At 36.3% G+C, this 23,585-nt stretch overlaps 1 protein-coding gene across 6 annotated transcripts in view; it reads left to right on the top strand.

Moving 5' to 3' along the window:
- CSNK1A1 (casein kinase 1 alpha 1) overlaps positions 1-23,585 on the top strand; it is a 48,332-nt gene that overhangs the window by 21,510 nt on the left and 3,237 nt on the right. Inside the window, exons 4-12 of one of the 6 annotated variants that reach the window (XR_002084449.2) lie at positions 3,034-3,132; positions 5,535-5,618; positions 9,895-10,034; positions 11,370-11,448; positions 12,444-12,518; positions 15,844-15,950; positions 16,932-17,044; positions 18,828-21,093; positions 21,874-22,333. Coding sequence is in view for 4 of the 6 variants with exons in the window: in XM_019464384.2 (XP_019319929.1) it covers positions 3,034-3,132; positions 5,535-5,618; positions 9,895-10,034; positions 11,370-11,448; positions 12,444-12,518; positions 15,844-15,950; positions 16,932-17,085 (738 nt within the window). In the remaining 2 variants the exon portion in view is untranslated. Of the gene's footprint in view, positions 1-3,033; positions 3,133-5,534; positions 5,619-9,894; positions 10,035-11,369; positions 11,449-12,443; positions 12,519-15,843; positions 15,951-16,931; positions 17,086-18,827; positions 21,094-21,873; positions 22,334-23,585 lie in introns of those variants that run through there. The other 5 variants (XR_008423711.1, XM_019464386.2, XM_019464382.2 and 2 more) reach the window with 5 other exon arrangements.

Below are 23,585 nucleotides of genomic sequence, written 5' to 3'. Positions count from 1 at the left end.
TTTTGTCTTAACAAAATAAGAAAAATGATTTTAAAGAGTTTTAAGATTGGGGAATGATATCAGGAACAAGCCTTCAGGTAGTGGATAATATGGTTAAAGATGATAGGTAAATGTCAAGGAATTTGTAATTTTAAGTATTTTTTTTAAGTTTATCTTTTTGAGAGAGAGAGCGCATGTACACATGTAAGTAGAGGAGGGGTGGGGGTGGGGCGGGGAGAGGGAGAGAATCCGAAAGCAGGCTTCAGGCTGTCAGGGGAAAGCCCGACATGGGGCTCAATCTCAACAGAACCGTAAGATCATGGTCTGAGCTGAAATCAAGAGTTGGACGCTCAACCGACTGAGCCACCCAAGCGCCCCAAGGAATTTATGATTCTAAATTTTGGTCAAGAAACAAGGGCAGGAAAATGATGGAAATGTTTCAAGTTAAACTCAGTGCTGTGGAAGAGAATATTTTTAAAATTTAGATTGGATGTCAAAGTAAAATGAGATGGTAAGAGTATAAAACCAAAGGATTAGAAAATAGTGTTCAGTCTCTGTAATCAGCATCGACATTTCCAGTAAGGTTAACATAAAACTGAGGGGCTCAACCAATATTAGCAAATTACATTGTTTTATTTGTGGTACGATAAGAATTCAAACATTGAAAGGTAAAAATCCTTCTATGTTTTAAGTAACATGAGTGAATCCTAGTAAAAGAATTTATATGCTGTAGGTTCAGTAACACAGAGGTATTCATACAGAGAACATTTATTCGGGGCTGCTGCTTTACTTAGCACTGGAGGGTGCAAAGAAGAATAAGAACTCTAGTCCTTTTCTTCTAGGAGTGTAGAAGTTAGAGAAACAAAAAATACGATGTTCAAGATTTCTGTGATAGAAGTCTATATTGGGTACACTGTTAACATAGAAAAAAAGTAATTCAAGGAAGGGTGTTGCAAGAAAGCAATGGTTTAAGGAGGTAACTGCTAAGTCTTGCTGTGTATATGATCCATTAATAACACTTGAAGGTAAGTAGTTGGTGCCATTTATTATCTTTGCCGAACCTTTTCCCAACAAGTTAATAATCCTGATTTAATGATGGGTATCACTTAGTTAGGACAAATAAGTACATTAAGTGGGCTGAATGTTTTGTTTTAGTTCCGTTAATAAAGTACAAGTTGCTGCTATAACTAAAAGTACTGTTGGGACATTGTATACAGCTCCTTCCTTGAGTATAAATAGTTTAAGCTAGAGATTACAAATTTGGCTTCAAGAGACACTTGTCAAGGTTCACAATCTGTATGGTAATAAAAGCTCTAGGGAAAATGGGGACAAATAAAAAATAGAATCCTGACACATACTACTGAGAAGAGCAAGAACATATGGGTAGAAAGGTAATAGTCTTTGGATATTGAAAACATTTTCAGATGCTTCTAAGTATCTTATAGGCACTTAGACATATTTGATAATTTGAAAATTAAAACACAGAAGGGATTAAAAGTGATGCCATAAAGTTACAAGACAGTTTTTTAAAATTAAAATTTATTTACATAACAAACGTAAATAAAAAGATTGTTATGTGCAAAGAATTCTTAAAATCGACAGGACTAGGACAAGCCAGAAAAATAATGGACAGAGTATAGATTGATAGTTCATAAAATAGTAAATGAGAAGACTTTTAAACCAAGTGTTAGGGAAGTAGAAGTGAGGTCAATACCTGCCATTGACAGAATTTAGAAAGAATTAAAGTTTGCCAGTGGGAAGAAGAATATTCTTAAGTACTGCTGGGAAATGAATTGTTAGAGCCTGTGTTGAAAGACATTCTGATGCCACCTATCAAAATGATAGCTGCTTCAACCGACTCTCCCTACAATTAATTGTATGGGGTTTATAGTCCATAGGAATAAAAGCACCAGTAGATAAGAATTGATTGATTGGTTTAAATTCAATTGGTTTAATCAATTGGTTTGAGAGAGAGAATGAGCAGAGGAGGGGCAGGGAGAGACGGGGACAGAGGATCCAAAGCAGGCTCTGCATGCTGATAGCAGTGACCCCGATACAGGGCTCCTACTCAAAAACCATGAGATCATGACCTGAGCCGAAGTCGGGTGCTTAACTGACGGAGGCACCCAGATGCCCAGATAAGGATATATTTGAATGTATTAATAGCATTATTGTTTACAGTGGGAAGATACTGGGAACAATGGAAATAATTTAAGTTGGGATGATCGGGGAGAACCTAATACCAAACACCTATACCATTCAACTTGGCAGAATGTCCAAGCAATTAAGAAGAGGTTGTTGGAATGACAGGCTTCCTATTCAGTTTTTGAATGTGATTTGAATGTCATTACTGAAGTGTGGAGAAAAAACATGGGAGAGTTCAAAAAGCATCTAAGAAGTAAAACCCAGCATGTATATGTCCCTATGTGTTATGTTTATGTCGTATATGCTACTGACTTCCGAGAATGTTTGGGTTGTTCAGTTAAAAACAAGCCAACAAGAATAAAATGAATAGGATGCTTCCATTCCAATTTAAAACAGTAGCAACTTCTATCTTTCAGTTGGTCAACACCTTCTGTTCCCAAATATATGTGTGTCTTGAGTTCGTGAATGTATGTATGTAAGAGCACGGAAATGGATAATGCCAGGCTATTCGAACACAGGTTACCTCAGGTGGCATAGAATTGGGGTAGAAAGTTGATGATTTAGCTTTTCCTAACTGAAACAATCCTAAACTTACTATTTTGTAATTTAAAAATTGCAAACATCAGTTCTTTCTGTTAGGTTAGATGATTGTCATATTTATAATCATTAATACTAGAACATGCCAAAGAATGGGGCGGGTTTATGCTTAGATATTCATCAGTCTAGAGATAAATGGGGAGCCTGGTTGCCCTTTACATTTAATTTTGTCTAGCACTGTTTTTGTGAATTTAATACTTGGGATCTTGAAAAATAATTGAGATACTGAAATAATTGAGAAATGTGTTGCTTTCTTTTTTCACAATTCAAATCACATGATTATCTCTCCCTCCCCCCCCTCCTTTTTTCCAGATGATCAGTAGAATTGAATATGTGCATACAAAGAATTTTATACACAGAGACATTAAACCAGATAACTTCCTAATGGGTATTGGGCGTCACTGTAATAAGGTTAGTCAAATGTTCTCTGCATGAAAGAGCAAAGAGTAAAAACTCCAAAAATTGCTTTGGTAAACTTTGAATCTTTAAAAAGTCATAGGAAATTGTATTTGCTGTTGATGATTGCTTTAAAAGATTGTGCTAAAGGGTAATCAGCTAACTCTTATTAACTTAGCAACTTGAAATAAATTTTCTTCCAACTTACCCAACCCAGGTTAATTATCTGTATGGAAATACAAAATTCCCAAGGGCTTTCTAATGAAATGTAATCATCTGTTATTTAACTATTCAAAAGTTGTATCTATTTTTCATTCGTTGAAATAGTAAAAAACCCCATATACATTTTTTCCTGAATGCTAAAATCAGATTTTAACCTTTGTCACTGAAGCGTGGGTTTTTGCAATATATGTGCTTGTGCCAGCGTGGGAACCACTGACCCCATCTGTCACCATGGCGTTAACATTTGCTGACTGAGCATGATCATAATGAGAATTCTTCAGTCCTTGGATTTGTGTATTCAAAAGGTTAACTTTTGGGCCTGCTTCAAAAGTAGTTGACAGTTTCTTACTTGGGTGCCAAGCTGGGTGGATTCTCTACCCCTTCTCCCCTTTTTAAAGGAAAATATAGTCAAGTGAAATGAATGTTCATACAACAAAATTAGTATTCATTGGGGTCTCAGAATGGTTGAACGTATGGGGTGATTGGGTTTGAGCTAGTGACGCATGATTGCAGTTAGAAACTAATTGTGTTGAAATTTTTCTGCAATGATTAGTTTTATTGAGTGAATTGCTTTATTTATCGATTCAATGTTGAGCTCGGGCAGACAGGCAGCATTGGCAATGCACTAAGCATGTTATGATCTGATGATCTGATAGAAATTCTCAACTTCAGGACAACATGGGGCTTTTTGGTTTTTGTGGGGTTTTTTGTTTTGTTTTTGGAAGGAAGATTCCCATTTGTTTTATTAAGTCATTAGGAAGTGTTTGGTGTTTTTTTAGGTCTGGCTATAAATGTTTACCTTTGTTTGCCTGTATGAATGCCAACTTGTAGCCATTACCATTAGAACTGGTGTTATTTGCTAATGCGTGAGACATTGATGTTGGTCTGACCAAGTTTTAGGAATTTAAATTTTTTTGTAAGCTAACCTTTAAATAATGAAAGGTGTGTATATCTACATATAACTTACCTTGCCATTCCCAAATTGCATCTTTGTTTATTTTTAAATATTCTGTAGCTTCTCTCTCTGAAGCATCCAGGTTCTTAATTGTTATTGTAAAACCTGGTGGTTTAATTGAAAAAAATTTTACTGGTCTTAATTTTTGGGGCAATTCTGTTAGTTTGACCCTGATCTTTGGCCATTTCCCAGGCCCCCCCCCCTTCCCTATTTTCTTCCTGATAAAGACCCACTATCCTCATGTGATCTGTGTTCTGCATGTTGACATTGCAGTACATGGTTTTTGTCTTAAAATTAAATGATGACCTAGATAATAACTCTTTGCTCCCTGCCCCCCTTTTAAAAATAGCTTTGTTAATTACATAGTTGTGTTAGGATGTCCAGTTTGCCCCATGATGAAAACCTTTTTAGGCTCTTGTGTCCTCTTTAGAGATACTAAAAAATATTGTGGAGCTGCTTGCTGTTAATAGATTCAGAGAGTCCCTAGGGTAGAAGTGCAGTGTTTCACTTAACTAAGATTCAAATTCTAAATGTTGTTCTTGAACATTTTAGATTAGTGTTTTGTTTCTGTAGTTGGTTTTTAGTGTTTTCTTTCTGTATTGTAGTTTGAAAAACATGCCAGTTTTATGAGACTGGAGTCTTTGGTTAGTTTGTTCTAGTAGTTTTCTATTCATGGGAACAAATGGGGGGCTTTTGAGGTTGATTTTTTTTTTTTAAGTCAAATTTCTTACTTGGAAAATTGTTCTGAATTTGATATTTAGGAGTGACCACTCCGATCTTAGTGAATTTATTCATCTCTTCCAGTAATCAGCCCTGCATGCTTATGAAAACCAATTTTGAGGTGACTAAATGCCTTCTACCTCTTCCTTACTGAAGATTTTTTTCCCCTGTACAATCTTTTTTGGGGGAAGGGCAGATTGTGGTACCAAATATTGCAGAGCCAAATTCCCCATTTTTGATGAAAATATTAAAGAGCCAAATGTCACCATTGCTATCCCTGATTCAGGCAGTGACACAATATAGTGGCATTAAAAACTTGAGTATTTTCCAGAATTCAAATGTTCTCGAGCATGTGATTCTTATTTGGAAAACTGAGAAGCTACAGTGCTTGGTGGAAGAAGGATGGCATTTGGCTACCCTGTTCTTTCTCTAATGCCTCGGTGTTGCCTGTCTGCGCCGGCCATTGTTGCAATGTAAGCAATACTGTTTGATGCACTGCCACCCTCTATTGTCTGTTTAGTGTTTAGAATCTCCAGTGGGGAAGAGGAAAAGAAGCATGACTGTTAGTACTTCTCAGGACCCATCTTTCTCAGGATTAAACCAGGTCTGAAACTGTCTCCTATTCCAACCTCAATCCCAAATTCATGTGCTTTTCTTTTTTATTGTTTTCTTTTGATTATTTTTGTTTTGTTTTAATTCTGGAGAATGTAGATCTTGCTCAAGCATCTCTTACGTTGGCATTATTCAGACATACTTGGCAAACATATAACATTACTAAGATGTTTTTTTGTGGCTTTTGCTTAAAGCTTGTAAAGTGTAGAGAAAACCTAAATGAAAACAGGATTATGTTTAGATCTATAACGTCCACATGAGGAAATGATATGTTGGTCTAGTATTGAAATTCTTTATCTAATGGTAAACTTGAGCTAGACTTTAGTTTTTAAGACTGTATTTGGAGTTGCAGAACTTTTAATGCATGAAATATATCTAAATTCAGTTGCATCAGTGCTGTATGATGAATATATTCTGCCTCAATTCTCTTCCCCTTCCCTAGTGAACTTCAGGTAAGTGTAGACCAGATTTCAGATCTAGTGTGTCTAGAATTGATTGTACCTCAATATGTGAATTCTCCGACTTCAGCCAAACGGCATAAAATGCTCCAAGAGCATCATGTGCTCTGGAACTAGGAGACATTGCAGTCTAACAATGTAACAGTAACATAATTGAAGCACTTAGCAAACAATTACCATTAATGACATGTAAGGTAAATTAATGCATAACCTGATGATTTAGTGTTTGGCAGGCTAAGTAATAAACACCCCAGTACTTTTCTTAAAAAAATTTTTTTATGTAAGTGGAAGTCTCCACTTCTTTTTTTCATAGAAGTTGGCCAACTTTGTTAAGCTCTTGAGCAAAGAAGTGAATGTTAATCATTCAATTTAGTATACACTGAGAAGGAAGTATTGGCATGAGTAATCAAAAAAGATAAGTTGAATTTGGTATAGTTTCAAAGTATGTTCCATACTTTGTACCACATGCATCATCTGAGTAATCATTTAATCCTTTTCTGTACTGCCCAGCATTATTCCAGGGATCATCTTCTGCTGTTACTGGTTTCTGAAACTCAAACTTATTTTTATTCACGGAGAAATAGTAATTGTTGTGACTAGATCTGAGGTGGGGAGAGAGAGAGGATGGTGGGTAATTAGGCACTTTGTAAAGCATCTAGTTCCCCATTTTTGCTTATCCATTCATTCACACAACTTCTATTTTGTAACATAATCATTTAGCAACTTCCATAAAATGACATTGGATCGATTATATTTTCTACATACAGATTAGCTGGGTTGTGAGGAAAAGTGATCCTGTGAATGTTTTGAAAGGGCAAGGAACTGTGACCCTCGTTAGGTGAAAAATTGCCAGATTAAGCTAAAAACTAAAATTACCGATAGTGTTTCTAAAAACACCTCTGCTAAAATAAAATGCACCTCTGCTGAATGAAGTTATCCCACTATGCCCAACATTAATTCACTCCCACATGCCTTTGAAGAATAGACTGCATTCTGTAAAACAGGCACAAATTTTACCTAGCACACAAAACAAAAATTCACAGAAAAGCAGCTTGACCCACCAGAGAAATTAGACTTCTTTTGCATATGCAAATGTATAAAAATATATTATCTTATGACTTACTGAACACTGACTTTTCCTTGTTTGGTTCTCCCTTTACATATTTGCGGCTGTTTGGTTGTATCCTTGGAAACATGGTGTCATGTAAACACTTCCATTTTGTGTATATTCATTTTTAAATTCAAAGCAGAGAACTACTAAAGAAGCTTGATAGGTACCAGAAGATCATGAACTACCAAGAGATTAAAAAAATTTTTTTATGTTAAGTAGCTTTCTTTTTCAGTTATTTGTTCTTATTTTCACCTTTGCTTAGCAGTGAAATTATTTTTCCTGACTTTCAGTTTTTATAAGAGGAGAAAATTTAAGTTGTTTTATTTGCTTTGTAGTTTTTTGTTTTGATATTAAAGATTGAAATATTTGAGAAGACAGTGTTTGTATTTATTTTTTGTTTTCTAAAACTACATTTCATCCTTTAGCATTGTGGAAAGAAAGAACACTAGAGAACATTGAGCTTTCATGGAACAATCTTTTAAAAAGTTGTGAGAAAATGTCTGGTCATTGAGTTGCAAATGGAGCAACTGAATGTACACTTGGACATGAAGGACACTATCAGATCTAATTTGTCAGAGTTACTCTTATTTTCTCCTCCATTTTGAAGTACTAAAAGAAGCAATCCTAGGAAATGTCCTTTAGAGGAGAGTCTTTGTCTTAATTGCCTTTTGTTTAAAACTCACGTAATTCTTACGGGCATTTAAAAAAATACTGTGGAGCTGGATGTCTTTTTGTGTTTGTTTTTGCCTTGTTTTCTTTTCAGTGTGAATCTGCAGAACTTAAGTCATGCTTTTTGGTTTGCTTAACAGAAATGTATTTTGCTTATTTTAATATTTGTGTACTGAACCCATTTTCATATCAAGAGAAAAGTAGGAGTGTGAGCTTTGTTTCTCTTTGTGTGTTCTAAGACTTTCTCTTGATCGTATAATAATGCGATTGCCGAGGAAGTGAATTTAATCTTACTAGATAGGTCTCATTATCCAGTTAAATTTTACTAAAAATTTGCTCTTCATTCTTTCATAGTAGACCAGGGGAAAATAGGTATGTCCTTGTTACCTTGGTGACAATAAGCTCAAACCTCAATGTCTTTTCCCATCCAATGTATAAAAAAGGCCTGCCTTTTTTTTTTTTTTTTTTTTTTTTTTTTTAAGATTTTTCTTAAAGTAATGTCTACCCCCAACGTGGGGCTCGAACTCAAAACCCCAAGATTACGAGTTGCATGCTCCACCGACTGAGCCAGCCAGGTGCCCTTCCATAGAAGTGTTTTTTACCCTCCTAAGAGAGGCACTTGATCAGATTTTTTTTTCACCCAAATCAATCACTTTATTTTTTGTTTGTTTTTAATTTTTTTTAATGTTTATTTATTTTTGAGAGAGAGACAGAACATGAGTGGGAGAGGGGCAAAGAGAGAGGGAGACAGAATCTAATCTGAAGCAGGCTCCAGGTTCTGAGCTGTCAACCCAGAGCCCAATGTGGGGCTCCAACTCACAAACCATGAGATCATGACCTGAGCTGAAGTGAGATGTTTAACCAACTGAGCCATGCAGGCCCCCCTCAATTACTTTATTCTTACACACACCCTAAGAGGCTAGGTGGTGGGTTTCTTAGGATATTGTAAACTGGACAGAAGGGACCCAAAGTCTGCCTAATGGAAAGAAAAACTAGAAAACGTAGGCACAACTAGGGAACAAAAGGTCTAGGGCTAGGTACTAAAAGGGCACCTAGACCTGCCTGTTGGATAATCTTTGTAGACATAACTTTAGTAAGAGAATTTATGATAAAGACTAAAATTTGAAATAAAGATTATTTATTTTGCTTTAGAAGGTACGTAAATAAATACTGGATTTTTTTTTCTTTTTTGTCAAAAATAGGGGGTTTTTTTCCTTCAAAAATTAGCTACATTATAAACATATCTTACTCCCATGTGTCCCATATAAACATGATAGCACTAAACATTATTTTGTTCTAAAATACTAGTCTTGTTTTTAGTTAGCTCCTTTAAACTGCTAATTGTAAGTTATCTTGGTGTAAATAGATACTAAGTGCTTTTTTTTAAGATTTTAGATCCATATTTATATTTCCCAGAAGTTTAACCTGATGAATGGATAAATATCAGTGGGAAGTAGTAGAATGTAATGCATGCTTGTTTTAAAAATGCTTATTTTTTTGTTAATACAAATCTTGGTTTTGTTGTCAATATCAAACTTTTCCAAGTTGTCTTATTTTAGATAATGAACATTCTGTTGCTATACTGAAGGAAGAATAGCCTTTGCAAAATGGAAGAATTCCAGATAGCTTACGTTCAGTTTTTGAAACCTCATGCTTGTTTACCAACAGTAACAGGATGTCAGGTTTCATTATGGCACACAGCACGCTTTTCAACTCTGCTATGAAGCATGTATATATATATTTCTTCACTACTTTTCTAAAGACAGGCTCCCGAGTGTGTAATAAACTGGGCCTGTGAAGTTGGTTCAGCTGACAAGGATCAACCATTTAACTGTATTTGCTTTAACTTGATTTATTGACGAGAACTAGTAAAAACTTACTGGAATGTTAAGTTTGTTCATTATCTGTTTCGCTTACGATACTTTATTTTGATATAGTTGAACAAGATAGAATAGATGCTGTTGAATGAGTAAGCAGCAGTTCAACTGAGCAAGGTTGGAAACCTAACATCCCTTTATTTTCTTTTAAAGTTATTCCTTATTGATTTTGGTTTGGCCAAAAAGTACAGAGACAACAGGACAAGGCAACACATACCATACAGAGAAGATAAAAATCTCACTGGCACCGCCCGATATGCTAGCATCAATGCACATCTCGGTATTGAACAGAGGTAAGTTTGAGAAATGAATGTGTTTCTCAGATCCATAGGAAAAGCCACTAATGGGTTTTGGAAATATTTTAACTAGTTTCTTATGATGCCTAAAGATGTCTCTTGGCTGAAGATTTGAAGGACGCTTATTAATTCTTTTACCTGTTGAGCTTTAGTCAGTGCTGTGATGCCAGTTAAATGAGAGACCTTTTGTTTCTTTGTTGAAGGTTGTCTCTTGGGGAGAAAATACTCCGTGATGGAAAATTAGAAGCATAAATGTAATTTTATCTTGATGTTTGTTTGTTTACATGCAACTCAAGACAGTAGTACTTATTTTCTTCATGCTGATCTTGAATTTTTATATTTTAGTGATGCAAGTTGAGTTTGGAAAATAATGTTTTAGTTATTTAGTTTTACAAGGAAAATGTTACCTGAGTCCTAATGAACTAAGAGGGGATTGGTGGGCCATCTCATGTTCTGCTCTTCACTCCTACATAAATTAATAGGATCTGATTTGAAGTAAACATTGTCATGATCTCGGTGCTTTTTCGATTTTTTCTATCTTCTATTTTTTTCTGGTCTTTCATCTTCCCTTCCTCTTTTATCGATCAATTTTTATTCCTTAAAACCAGCATAGAAATGATAAATGATATGCTTCTAGGTTCAGGAACCTCAAGAGAAGGATCTTAAGCTTAGGAAATGTTCAGTGTGTATGTGTATATGTATTCACATGCATCATTAATTGGCTTTAAAATGTTAATTGGGGAGCTTGGGTGGCTCAGTCGGTTAAGCATCTGACTCTTGATTTTGGCCCCGGTCATGATCTCATGGTTCATAAGTTTGAGCCCCATCACCACGCTGTTGGTGCGCAAGGAACCTGTTTGGGATTCCCTCTCTCTTTGCCCCTACTCTGCTGTGTTCTCTCTCTCTCTCTCTCTGTGTGTGTGTGTCTCTCTCAAAAATAAACTTAAAAAAAAAATGAAATGCTAATTTATTTCAGCATCCCTCAAGTTAGTTTTTAGGAGCTTCTGCAAAACTTAAAAGTGTCCTGCTACTTTGTACTTTGTTCTGTCTTCTTCATTAACCTCATTTAGAAAGTTGTCTCGCTAAATCCTTTTTGCTCTTTAGAAATTAAATTGCAGGACTGTGTTGGATTTTATAATTTTGTATTCTGTGAGAAAATTTTGTTTAGAAGTAACTCGTTACGAACTTTCTTATTACTTTAAGTGTCTTCTTTCACAAGCCACCAAATTGCTCTTTCTCTTCGCTTGGGAAAACTTCTTGTGTACCTGGCTTTTTTTTTCCAGATGCTTTCCATAATAATTCCAGCTCGTAAATTTACATTTTCTTTTCTAGTCGCCGAGATGACATGGAATCATTAGGATATGTTTTGATGTATTTTAATAGAACCAGCCTGCCCTGGCAAGGACTAAAGGTAAACCAGACTTCCATTACCAGTCTTTTTGTTTTGTTTTAAGAATAAAAATACACATTGGAGATGAACTTTAAGGTCCCTTTGAAACCTAAAGCTTTCTGAGAGTGAATTAACTTTATTTTAACCTTTTATTGGGAAAATAAAATCTGATCGCTTCAGCAAGAATTAATAGAATCCCATTGTCAGGCCTGAAGAACAATTTCCTTTGGGACAGTAAGCAGATACCCACTGGTAACCAGTAGCTTTATCTGAATGGAAATTGACGTGGGCTAATTAAAGGTGGAGGCTTTCTGATTTTGATGCGTTGCCAGTGTGTTGAAAAGGAAGACTTTTATGTGTAGTAAAACTGGTTCATCTAGTAGTACTACTAGCTATATTATTTAATTATCCTAACATTTGCTCCTATTAATTAGGAGTTTCACCTTGATTTTTGTGTTTGTTAATGATAAAATCACTGTGTCCTAGAATGTAATGGCTATTCTGATACTTTATTGTTCCTTTAAAGGAAAATGGTCCCTGTGTTTATTTAGCATCTGTGAATTAGATAAATTGCTCAGTGCTTGTGTGACTAGCTCTATCAAAAATGAGTAATTTTTACACTGGAGAAATATTTTGACATAACGTAACTTACTAATGTTACTAAATGATGAGCACTTTTGTTGGTATTGAGCTGCCTTTACTTTTGCCCTTGTGTTGAGTATTGATTATGAAAACACATTTCAGATTTGACTTCACCCATTTTTACTTAAATCATGTTCCTATTAGACTTACCCTTTCCAAATAGCTAAAAATATTCTTGAGGTAGAAACACTGGTAAAGAGCTATCAGTTTGGGTGGGGGTTGGGTGTGTTTTATTTACTTTGATTTGGTTTTAATTCTAAGGTATGATTTCTCTTGAATCTCATGTTTACATTTATGTCTAGTGGGTTAAACTAACACGGTTCTTCTCGATAGTATTGACTATGTCTATGTGGTTTGATTCTTATTTTCCACAGGCTGCGACAAAAAAGCAAAAATATGAAAAAATAAGTGAAAAGAAGATGTCCACTCCTGTTGAAGTTTTATGTAAGGCAAGTGTGCTTGAGGCCTTTTTTGTTTTTTTTTTTTTAAATAATAAATAATCCAAGAAGAGGGAGCATTTTATTTGCCTGTCCTGGAACTTAAACATCCTATGAGGTAGCTAGCTACTACCATTTTTAATTTACTTTTTGATGATTCTAAGTATCTTTAAGAGTAGCTTGAATATATGAGCCATTTTATTTTTTTAAAATGTCTACTTATTTTGAGAGATTGGAAGAGGGAGAATCCCACGCAAGCTCCACGCTAAGTACAGAGCCCTATGCGGGACTCCATCCCACAACCTCAAGATCACGACCCAAGCTGATACCCAAGCTTAACTAGCTAAGCCATCCAGGCATCCCTTTAGGAATCATTTCAAATAAGTATTTTATGTTTCTCGTTTGTTTGGGTTCTGTAATCTGTTAAAAACTAGAGGGGAAAAAAGGGCATGTAAAGTTGTCTAGTGGAACCTCACTAGTTCATGAGAAAATAAATATTCTCATCCCTAAACTGGTGCCAGAAAATAATGGATATCGGCAGTTGGCAGGCATATCAAGGAGTAGGGAGACAAAGGCATATCACAGTATTCCAAAAATAGCCAATGGTGGACAATATAGGCGACAGTTGGAATCAGGCTCATTTCTCTTAAATCTCAAGCTTTGTAGAGAAGCCTAGGAGTTGAGAATGGAGAGCTGTCGGTTTCATGTTGGATAACCGTGGTCTCTTACATAGAAAGAAAACCACCTGGTCATCTTTGAGACAACAGTGGTGTAACCGACATAATTAGAAGACTGTATATAATTATATAGTTGGGTGTTGGGAAGTCAGCATGGAGTTGAAATAGTACTTTGTGGAAGGGGGAAAGTGGTGTTTTTATGTCTCCCTATCCGCAAATTCCTTTTTCCTTCTCCAGATCTACAGTTAAAAGAGGGATTGGGGTGGGTAAGAGACTATGTTCTTTTCTGAGATTCGGGATTTGTTTTAAATTAATAAATACATTGTAGGTCCATGAATAAAATGTTCTTGTCTTCTGGTGCCCCCAGATAACTTTTTTTTGTTTTAAGTTTGTTTTTGAGAGGGAGACAAAGAATCCCAAGCAGGCTCCGTGCTGTCAGGGCAGAGCCTGATGCAGGGCTCGATCTCACGAACCATGAGATCATGACCTAAGCCAAGATCAAGAGTCAGATGGATGCTTAACCTACTGAGTCACCCAGGTGCACTCTCCCCCCCCCCCCCAACTTTAAAATCTGTATACTTCAGGAAGCAAAACATATTTTCTGTACACTACTATTTCTATGCAACAGAATGATTCATTTGGCTTACCGGGAAAGTCAGCCATTTTTCAGGAAGAGAAAGGGAGTGTTAGCACATCGTCTGCTTCTGGGTTACGTATTAATTTTGATCTAGAAATTGTGAACTAGGTCTCACTTTCTGGATTAGCCACATATAATTGTCAGGGTGCAGTGAACACAGAGTATTAGTATTATTAAAAAGTAGTGAGATTGTTTTCAGTCTCGTTACGGTGGTAACTACTTCATATCTGTATTAGTTACGGCATTGGTAGTTTTCTTTTGTGAAGGTTTTGCCTGCTGTCATAAGATAGCAATGCATGAAGTATACTATTTGACTTTTACTTCTGGTTGTTTAGCTCTATTTGGAATACATAAATGCAGGTTCATCTGGTATGTGCTGTTTAATGTCTTGTTAAGAATTTAAATAAAATGTGTAATATACTGATTAGTTTCAGCTGTCCGTTCTCGAACAGTGAAATAATGTAAGAATGAAAGCTGTTGGGGCGCCTGGGTGGCGCAGTCGGTTAAGCCTCCGACTTCAGCCAGGTCACGATCTCGCGGTCCGTGAGTTCGAGCCCTGCGTCAGGCTCTGGGCTGATGGCTCAGAGCCTGGAGCCTGTTTCCGATTCTGTGTCTCCCTCTCTCTCTGCCCCTCCCCCGTTCATGCTCTGTCTCTCTCTGTCCCAAAAATAAAATTAAAAAAAAAAAAAAAAAAAAAAGTTGAAAAAAAAAAGAATGAAAGCTGTTTACATAAATGTAGTCAATAAAGATGAATGTTACAAGTATATCCATTTTATCCTACCTTAGTTTTCTGGATACGAGAAATTTCTCAAAATTGGAAGGTTGTGGGAAGAGACTGTCTCTTTTAACGTAAAGCTCTTCACTTATATTTGAGGGGAAGGCTGCAGGGATTTTTGTTTTAGTATTTTGCATTTCCACATTGGTGATGGCAAAATCTCTTTGGTGATTAATATCTATAGGCTCAGGGACGCCTGGGTGGCTCAGTCGGTTAAGCATCAGACTACAGCCCAGGTCACAATCTCATGGTTCGTGGCTTCAAGACCCACATTGGGCTCTGTGCAGATAGCTCACAGCCTGGAGCTGTTTCTGATTGCATCTCCCTCCCTCTCTCTCTCTCTCTGCCCCTCCCTCCCTCCCTCTCAAAAATCAGTAAACAACAACAACAACAACAAAAAATACAGGCTTAGAGATATTGATATACATTTTTGAGAATCTTTCCTAAGAAACTGAAAATGGAAAAAGTTTATGCCCACAGGTGTTCTTACTAGTATTGTTTAGAAAAGAGAAAGATTTTAATTGCCTGAATGGCCAGTTACAGGGAACTAGTTAAGTATGATGTATTCACTCGTTTGGATATTGTACAGCCATTCAGAAGCTTATGAAGAGGTTGGAAAATTACACAGAAAGATACTTGGAATATAATGTTGGTGGCAGAACAGTAATATGTAAATTATGTAAATAAAATAACAGTTGCGGAAAAAAGAAAAGGCAATCCCAGTCTTCGTAGGACAAAGCATTGGATTGATCCGTATCACAATAGTAGTTGCTTTGTATGATTGCACTCTCGATGATTTTACTTTTCTGTTTATGTAAGTATATTCTACTACAAAAAAGAAAGTAATTTCAGAGTCTGAGAGGAAGTGCCTGTTCACTGTGCCTTTGTGGCAAATACCATTACCGGCCTCGATTTTGTCATTTGTTAATTGTTTTCCATTGAGTTGTTAGACGTTGATAAAGTAATAAATTAACAAGTGGGTTCTCCAAGTTATTTAAGGACATAATACTGTAGGGAAAGGAACCATATTTTCTCTGTACATGATGAAGTGGTCAGAACAATGATACTTTATTACATTTATGAGGATACCAAGTCATATTAGTTGCGTTCTCACATCTTATGGCAAAGTAATAATAAAGCACTGTCCTCAAAAACAAGTTTTACTTGCATTTTTAAATGCATTTATTTTTCTGTCTTAAATAAGTTGTTTTGTTTTTTTACTTTGTGTTTTAACTCTTGAACTTGTAGGGGTTTCCTGCAGAATTTGCCATGTACTTAAACTATTGTCGTGGGCTGCGCTTTGAGGAAGCCCCGGATTACATGTATCTGAGGCAGCTATTCCGCATTCTTTTCAGGTCAGTTTTTAAGGTGTTTTTAAGACTAGAGACTCCAGGGAAGGAAATTAGTCAAATCCACCCAAGACATCTGTTCTGACAAGTAGCGAAATAAAGTGACTCTAACCAATATGAATAAAATATTAAGAAATTTGAGTTCGTTTGGCATGTTTCCATTGTGATGCAAACGTGCTTGAAATTATTTTAGCTTGGGATGGAGAAACAGTTGACTCAAACTCAAAGAATCTAACCTTTCCATGATAATGGCAACTGATATTGCAATTCAAGTGACTGTTCGTGGTCCTTGGAACACTAACTTTGCTATGGAACCCTATTTAATATCAAAATTAACAGCAATTTACATACTAGATAGTTATGGGGTGTATGATGGTGTGGGAGCAGGCCTCATACTTTAGGGTTCCCTGGTGCAACCCAGAAATGGTCTTGAGCGGATGGGGGAGGGAGATAGAGTGCATGTTGCTGGAAATCTTAGTTGGAAGAGAAGAAGAATTGGGGTAATTCTCTAAGTCCAGGAAAGTCTACTTTCCAAGCCACCAGCATACACATCTGCACACACACACACACACACACACACACCAAGCTTACATTCTCACACCTACTCTGATTTGTGCTTAGAAGGTGCTTCCTATTTGGATGTTTCCCTAGATAATTGACAGCTTGAGTGCTGTTCATTACCACTCCCCTGCCTCTTTCAAGAAAGTTCAAAAGTCAGCTTCTTTTTGAAAAAGGAGAAGATTTATTCTTATTGAATACATCAGACTGAAGTGTGGTGACATCATTTTCCTTCAGTTGTGACTTGTAAAAAGTGGAACTGAAGAGTTAAAAAGTCATGTGTATGGAAAGAATTCTTTTAGGAGCTACCATAATTAGAGAAAATACTACCATTTTTCTAAAAAGTGCCCTCCCTGTTTTGCAGGTTCAGTAGAGTGTTTAGCCAGACTCTATTATTAAAGGATTAACACATCATTTTCTGTTTTCCAGGACTCTGAACCACCAGTATGACTACACATTTGATTGGACAATGTTAAAGCAGAAAGCAGCACAGCAGGCAGCCTCTTCAAGTGGGCAGGGTCAGCAGGCCCAAACCCCCACAGGCAAGCAAACTGACAAAACCAAGAGTAACATGAAAGGTTAGTAGCCAAGAACCAAGTGACGTGACAGGGAACAAATTGAACACAAAATTGGGTAATTCCTTCATTTCTAACAGTGTTAGATCGAGGAAGTGGTTTTGAAAGAAGTAAAAATTTGGCTCTGTGTTTTTACAAAGAGACGTCCTTGGAAAATTTGACTACTAACTTTAAACCCAAATGTCCTTGTTCATATATATATGTATATGTATTTGTATATACATATATGTGTGTATATATTATATCATTTCTCTTGGGATTTTGGGTCATTTTTAACAACTGCATCTTTTTTACTCATTCATTAACCCTTTCCAAAATAAACATTTGGTGTTGGGAATATGGTATACTCAATCAATCCAAAATCCTAGACCTAACACTTGTTGATTTTTAATAATGAATCTGGTTAGCCGTGGTATTTTGACTTTCAGACTAACAGTGTTAAGAATTTTTCTGCATGTTAATGCTGTAGCATTTAAAATGAAAAATGGTGCACATGGTCCGATTTCCAGAGGTGGTGCGTCTGGCATTGCCCCCAAAGTGTCTATCTTCTCGGTTGCGGAGCATCTCATTTACGTTCTTAAATGCTCAAATAACTGAAAAGCTCGACACATCTTTCCTACTCGAGAACCAGATCTCTCTTTTGGTTGCTATTTAACTACCTAGGTTCTTAATTTTAAAACGCTTGTTTTGTTTTGGGCTTTCTTTTATGGAACCTTGCAAATACTCAGGGTCTGGGAATTCGTTGTGGAATTGAACTCTGCGGTTAGGCCTTGCAAATTGGAAAAAACTGGGGCAAATGCCACTGAACTGCTAGTCTCTTTCCTTTCTGTCTCTGGCACTCTTGGTGCTACTAAGGAGTAGAACTGTTGGGGCACATTCTTGTCACTGTTGCCATACAGTTCGACTCCCGAGTTTCGTGGTTTTTGTTTGCTTTTCTTTACCCCCGTTGTTCCCTTTCTGGGGCTTACCTCCTGATACCTGCCTACTTTCTGGAAGGGGTGGGCAGGTAAGGTTTGGTTTTTGTGGTTTCTAATTATTTCATTTCTGAATGACTGCTCTAGTCTGAACCTAGCCTTCTTTGGGCTATATTTTTAGTATTGTATCTGAACAATTTGGTAATTTAAAAACAGATTCCGATCTGAGGTTACTTTTCAAGAAGGAGAATTCACTGGTGTCATCCTCATCCCAGCAGCTCATCTGTTAGGAATGAAGTTGAGATTCTTTTCTTCAACATTTCTGTATTGGGGGAGGATTCACAGCTGAAAGCTTAGTGTAACGGGGGTTCTTAGATGATGAAATTTCCGCTCAGGATAACAAACACCGATGCTTGCCTCTGCATCTCACTTGGGACCTAACTGTCCCTTTTGAGTGTTTTAATCATGATATAGCTAATCAGAGTGCGAAACTCTTAATGCGCTAGGTAGCTAGCTGGTATCACTGAGAAACGGTCCTACCAGTGTAACGTCTCTAAACTTAGGACTTGTTATGCCTGACATCTATTAAGGTATTTGCTTTTTTTCATAAAATGAAACCAATTTTTGCCTAAAGCTAGCTGGGATAATAGGATCATCACGAGTTGCAGTTTCTAGAACTAAAATTAGATTGAAATCTCATCTGACCTAGAACATTTCACTTCAGGCATTCAGCAGCCTTCAGAAAGAATTCCCTTATTTTGAGTTAGTTCCATTGTTAGTTTACTGTGTGTCTCTTTCTCAATAAACAAGCAGAATTTTTGTCCTGCCTCATCTAGGTCTTAAAGATGAGAAGTTGGATCCAGTGAGTTAGTATGTTTCCTTGGAAAAAAAATTGTAATTAAACTTAAGTTTAATCCTTAATTTTGTATTGTAACTATTTTTCATAAAAGCAACTTTAAATATCTTACACAGTTTGCGGGGCACTTGGCTGGCTCAGTAGAGCCTATGGCTCTTGATCTCAGGGCCTGAGTTTTAGCCCCACTTTGGGGGTAGAGTTTACCTAAAAAAAATAAAAAATCTTACAAAATTTTCACGGCAATCATAGACACAGGGTTTATATAAATTACTACATAAACATCAACTTGTAAAATATTGAAAAATTGGATTTTTCATAAAATGCATCATTTACCATTGACTGCTTTCAGAGAGACATTTTCAGGTGGTATATTTTGATTCCAAGCAAAATACTGCTTGCTACTAAAATATGCCAGGCCCCGGAATACAAACAACAAAATTGTGTTTGATCTTTGGCTTCTCGAAACGTTTGTTTTGTCTTGGATCTAGAACTTAGTGCCCCAGGCAGATCTCATGTGAAATCCCCTCAGTATAAAGCCATGAATGTGTACAGCAGGTTTGAAGGTGGCATGAAATAAGTTTGGGGAGCCTACTTCCCTAACCCCAGCCGTATTTATCCAGACCATCTATTGAGAAATCTATGAAGTCTGGAGTTTGAAGACAGTCCCTTTTAGGTGACTTACTCCTTATTTCAATCTCTATGTAATAAGGGTGTTTAAAAGCATGTTATTCTCTTAGGGTCCACTACAGTCATTTTTTTTATTCAAGGAAGAGCTCTCCTGCAGCTCAACTCTTCACTAATTCCAAGAAATCCTTTCAGTGACGATAACATCGTATAATACATTTTTCTGGTTAAAACTTTAGAAGGCACTTACCTAATACATCCTATCAGTTTTTGTTCACGGAATTATACGCTGAGGTTTTCCAAAGCAGAGAATTTGGTTTCTTAAATGTATCTTCAGCACATGAAACTGTATACTGCAGGGATATCTATTCCTGGAAAAATCCCCCGAACTGGTTGACATATTAATATATTTTACGTTATTAGTTTTAGTTTTTGAAAATTGTATATGGGATGTTTCTTCCATGGAAAGGTGTGTGTGTAATAAGTTGTTTCAGCAGTTCACTGTGAATGTCCAAAAAGTCTTTTAAAGTCTGACTTACTCAGCTAAGATGGGTTTATTATGTGTAATAGACTTCTATCCTAATTACTTTTCTAAAGAAAAGATCTTTTGAAGTACTCCTTTCCAAGGCCCATCAAAAGACTAAGAAATAAGGCGTTTCTCGTTTCTTGTAAAGCCCACTATGATGTGTACTAATTTTCGGTGCTCTTATGCTACAAGATTATAATTAGTTTTTATACATGTTAAAGAGAAAAATAAAAGATTCACATCTGAGACACTTCCAAATTCATTTCGCTTCCTTTTATTCAACTGAATGTGATTATCAGGAAAGTAGTTTTTAAGACATTTAAGAAGTACTAAAGGGAAAAGGAAATCTTTTTAGGACATTCAGAATCCAGTTAAGTTCACCATTTCTTTAGTTGAGGTCAGAGATGGGGAGAATTTCAGAAGGTAGTGAAGCCAAAGTTGGATCCTTACGTAATTCTATTATCATCTTAGTCCCTCTGTTCACTACTCCAAGCCGTTGATATTAAGCATAGTTTTATCATAATCACATACGTGGATGTCAGATTGTTGACAGTCAAAAAATAGAAAATTTTTCTATCACATTCTCCTACCATGTCCATGGTCTTCCTTGAATTAGCTTCCAGTGTTTACTGGAATTCACCTACCATTTATGTCTAGCTTAACTTTTTCTGACTTCACCAATTGCTGCTAGGAACGTGGCTGGTCACTCAGCAACGTAACCCAAATCACAGGGGAAGACCTTGAAATAATCTGGAGACTGATCTTCTCTGAATACACTCAATCTAAAGAAGTGCCAGGGAGCTGCATCTACTTGCTGAAATTTTTGTCAGCTTTTTTCATTATGGACACTACCACTGGAGAGAAAAGAGCTCAGTAACCCAACAGGAAACGAAGACGAGTGTGCAAGAATTGATTTGTGGTCATCTGAATGAATCTCACATCTCCAAGGCTGGCTGGACTTACCAAACATGAACTTGTCCGAAAATCTGGACGATACCACAACAGTCAGAAGATCTAGAGGAGTACAGTGTTGCTGTGACTCAGTGGTGTATAATGCAGACCATCTACCAGTTGGGGAAGGAATCAATTGTAACAGGTATTTCAAGTTCAACAACCTCAGAATTCTGTAATAGGGAAGACCAAAAAAAAAAAAAAGAGAGATACCAGTCTGGTTTTTTTTTTTTTTTAAAGGCAGTTGAAGGGGTAATGTGTGTACTTTATATACTTAAGTCGTCATTTATCTTATTTGTAGTGATAAAAAATCTATTTATCTTTCCCAACTTTTATTTTTTTTTAGTTTAGCATAGGAAAAGTTATTGTAGCTGTTTGTGTTTTTATTCTTGAGCTTTTATAGTGCCAATCTGATTCAAAATTCTCCAAGTTTGATTATGATTTCTGTGCAGCCAAAAAAAACCAAAAAAGAAAAAACACAGACATGTTAACTAATAATAAATGGCTTTACATCATGAACGTGAATACTGCATTCAAACTACTTTTAAAAAGTTATGTCTTCCACTAGGAAAGGATACTGAAATGTAAAAAGCCCATCACAAACTTCAAGCCTTACTATTATATAAATATCCCTTTGAACTAATTTGTGGTTCTATTTAAAAAAAAAAAAAAATCAGGGACATCAGAAATGCATTCATAAATAAGAGCCAATGTATACTTTTCAGATTTTGGATTAAGGGGTAGAATCTCACTAGTTACATAGACATTTTTTTCCTTTTGCAGATTTGAAAAGAAACTTAAATGTAGCTATTAACTCAGTAGTTACAGTGATGGTCCAACTCAATTTTGACTTTGCTTTTTGCTCCCTTTTTTTTGTTTTGTTTTTTTGTTTTTTTGTTTTTGTTTTTTTTTTTTTGTTTTTTAGGAGCAAAGGGATCCCTTCCTTATTTTAACTGTTGTTGCAGTGAAGATGGGTGTTTGGACTTTTAGAAGCCAGGAGACACCACCTAAATTACAAGATAAAAACCAAGGAATCAATGCACACTGGAAAAAGGAATGCACTTGAAGATTGAATGTTGAATACTTGCTGAATGCTCCCATTGAGATTTTTCCTACATAAACTTGAGTAACATCTTAGGACAATTCTCTGGAGAAACATTGATCCCTGGGTGGAGTATCCTACCATTGGCCCATCTGAAGAGTTACATCTGGATCTGACTGCTCTATTCCTCCAGGAATATTTTTAGGCTAGCCTCTGTCTGATTCCTAAGCAATTGTAATCATTAACTGACCCAGTAATTTCTCAAATATCAGATGAACAGATACAATTCTTACCTAGATCTAATTTTTATCCCTATTAAAGACACAAGAGTGTTCTAATATTTTGACATTGTAACTTACGTTTTCTTTTTAGTTAGTGATAGCGGTTTCTATTTTAAAGCTGTTGGGATATTCAACGTAGTAATTAGATTATTCAGTATAACGTAATCACATAGCAAGGTGTGGTAAACAGTTTTCGTAGCTGTGTAAACATTTTTCTTTATCATATTTAAGAATAATTGCAGGACTTGAAATCAAATGCTCATCAGGGTAAGGGTCATCTCTAATTAGCTAATTCATAGTTTTAATTTGCTTCACAGTATTCTGTATTTTAACATTGGAATTACGTTACAGAATATGGTCTTAATTTTAAGGTTTTTAATTCAGGTTTGATCTGACAGCCTTTTCTTTTTGTGCTTACTTTGCTAATTCTCTTTAGTCATACATACCAAATAGAATATTCCTTGTGATGAAGTTCATTTTCAGAAAGCTTCATAAAATTTTTCATTTTGGCATTTACTTTATGAATTTAGTACTTGGGCAGGCAACAGGGGTTTATTTTATTTATTTTTTTTAACAGAGGTTTATTTTGTGTCTACTCTGTTAGTCAGCATAGAGAGCGAAAGAATGTGTACAGCACTGTCCTCACAGTGTTAGCACAATATGTTTTTAAACGAATTAAGATGACTTTCAGTCCTCAAATGAACAAATTCCTAGTTAACGAGTGAGCCCATATTTCCCCAAAAATGATATATAAATGTTTGGTGTTATCTTTGCGGGGGGGTGGGGGGGAGGGGTGTGTGGGGAGGCATAGATTTTAGAAGCGTATTATTTGTCCCACAGAGCCCATTGGAAATGGTCCAGCGAATGTTTGAGAAGCACAAAGAAGGGAGAAGTTTATGATGAATAAAAACATGGTTTCCATGCTGAATTTAGAAGTGAGAGATCAGAGTGGGCTAGAAAGAGCTATAATGAGGCCAGCTATAGGGGTTTGGAAGGGGATGAACCAAGGGGCATGGTCACCTCAAGGGAAGGCTTTTGCTGAGAAAAGGTGGTACTGATGGGGTTTTCGTGTTTTGGCTGAGGAATGGGCATACTTCCTTTCTGCCTTGAGCCATAGATAAAGCCTTGTAGGTAATAGTTACATAAACATTTTTTTATGTTTTATGTTTTTTATGTTTATGTTAGAGCAAAAAACATTTGCTCTAGTGGTCTTTTGCCACAGATGGAACATGCAGCTATTACTACCTGAGGCTGGTTTCTATTCAAACCTGCCTATGTGTGGAAGTCTTAAGAGTCTAATTGTGGCAGAGGGAG

This window comes from Panthera pardus, unplaced genomic scaffold, assembly GCF_024362965.1.
Source record: "Panthera pardus isolate Hobbes unplaced genomic scaffold, ASM2436296v1 HiC_scaffold_2, whole genome shotgun sequence".
Classification (NCBI taxonomy): domain Eukaryota; kingdom Metazoa; phylum Chordata; class Mammalia; order Carnivora; family Felidae; genus Panthera; species Panthera pardus.
The sequence above is the reverse complement of the archived record's forward strand: the minus strand, read 5'-3'. Positions and strand labels throughout refer to the sequence as shown.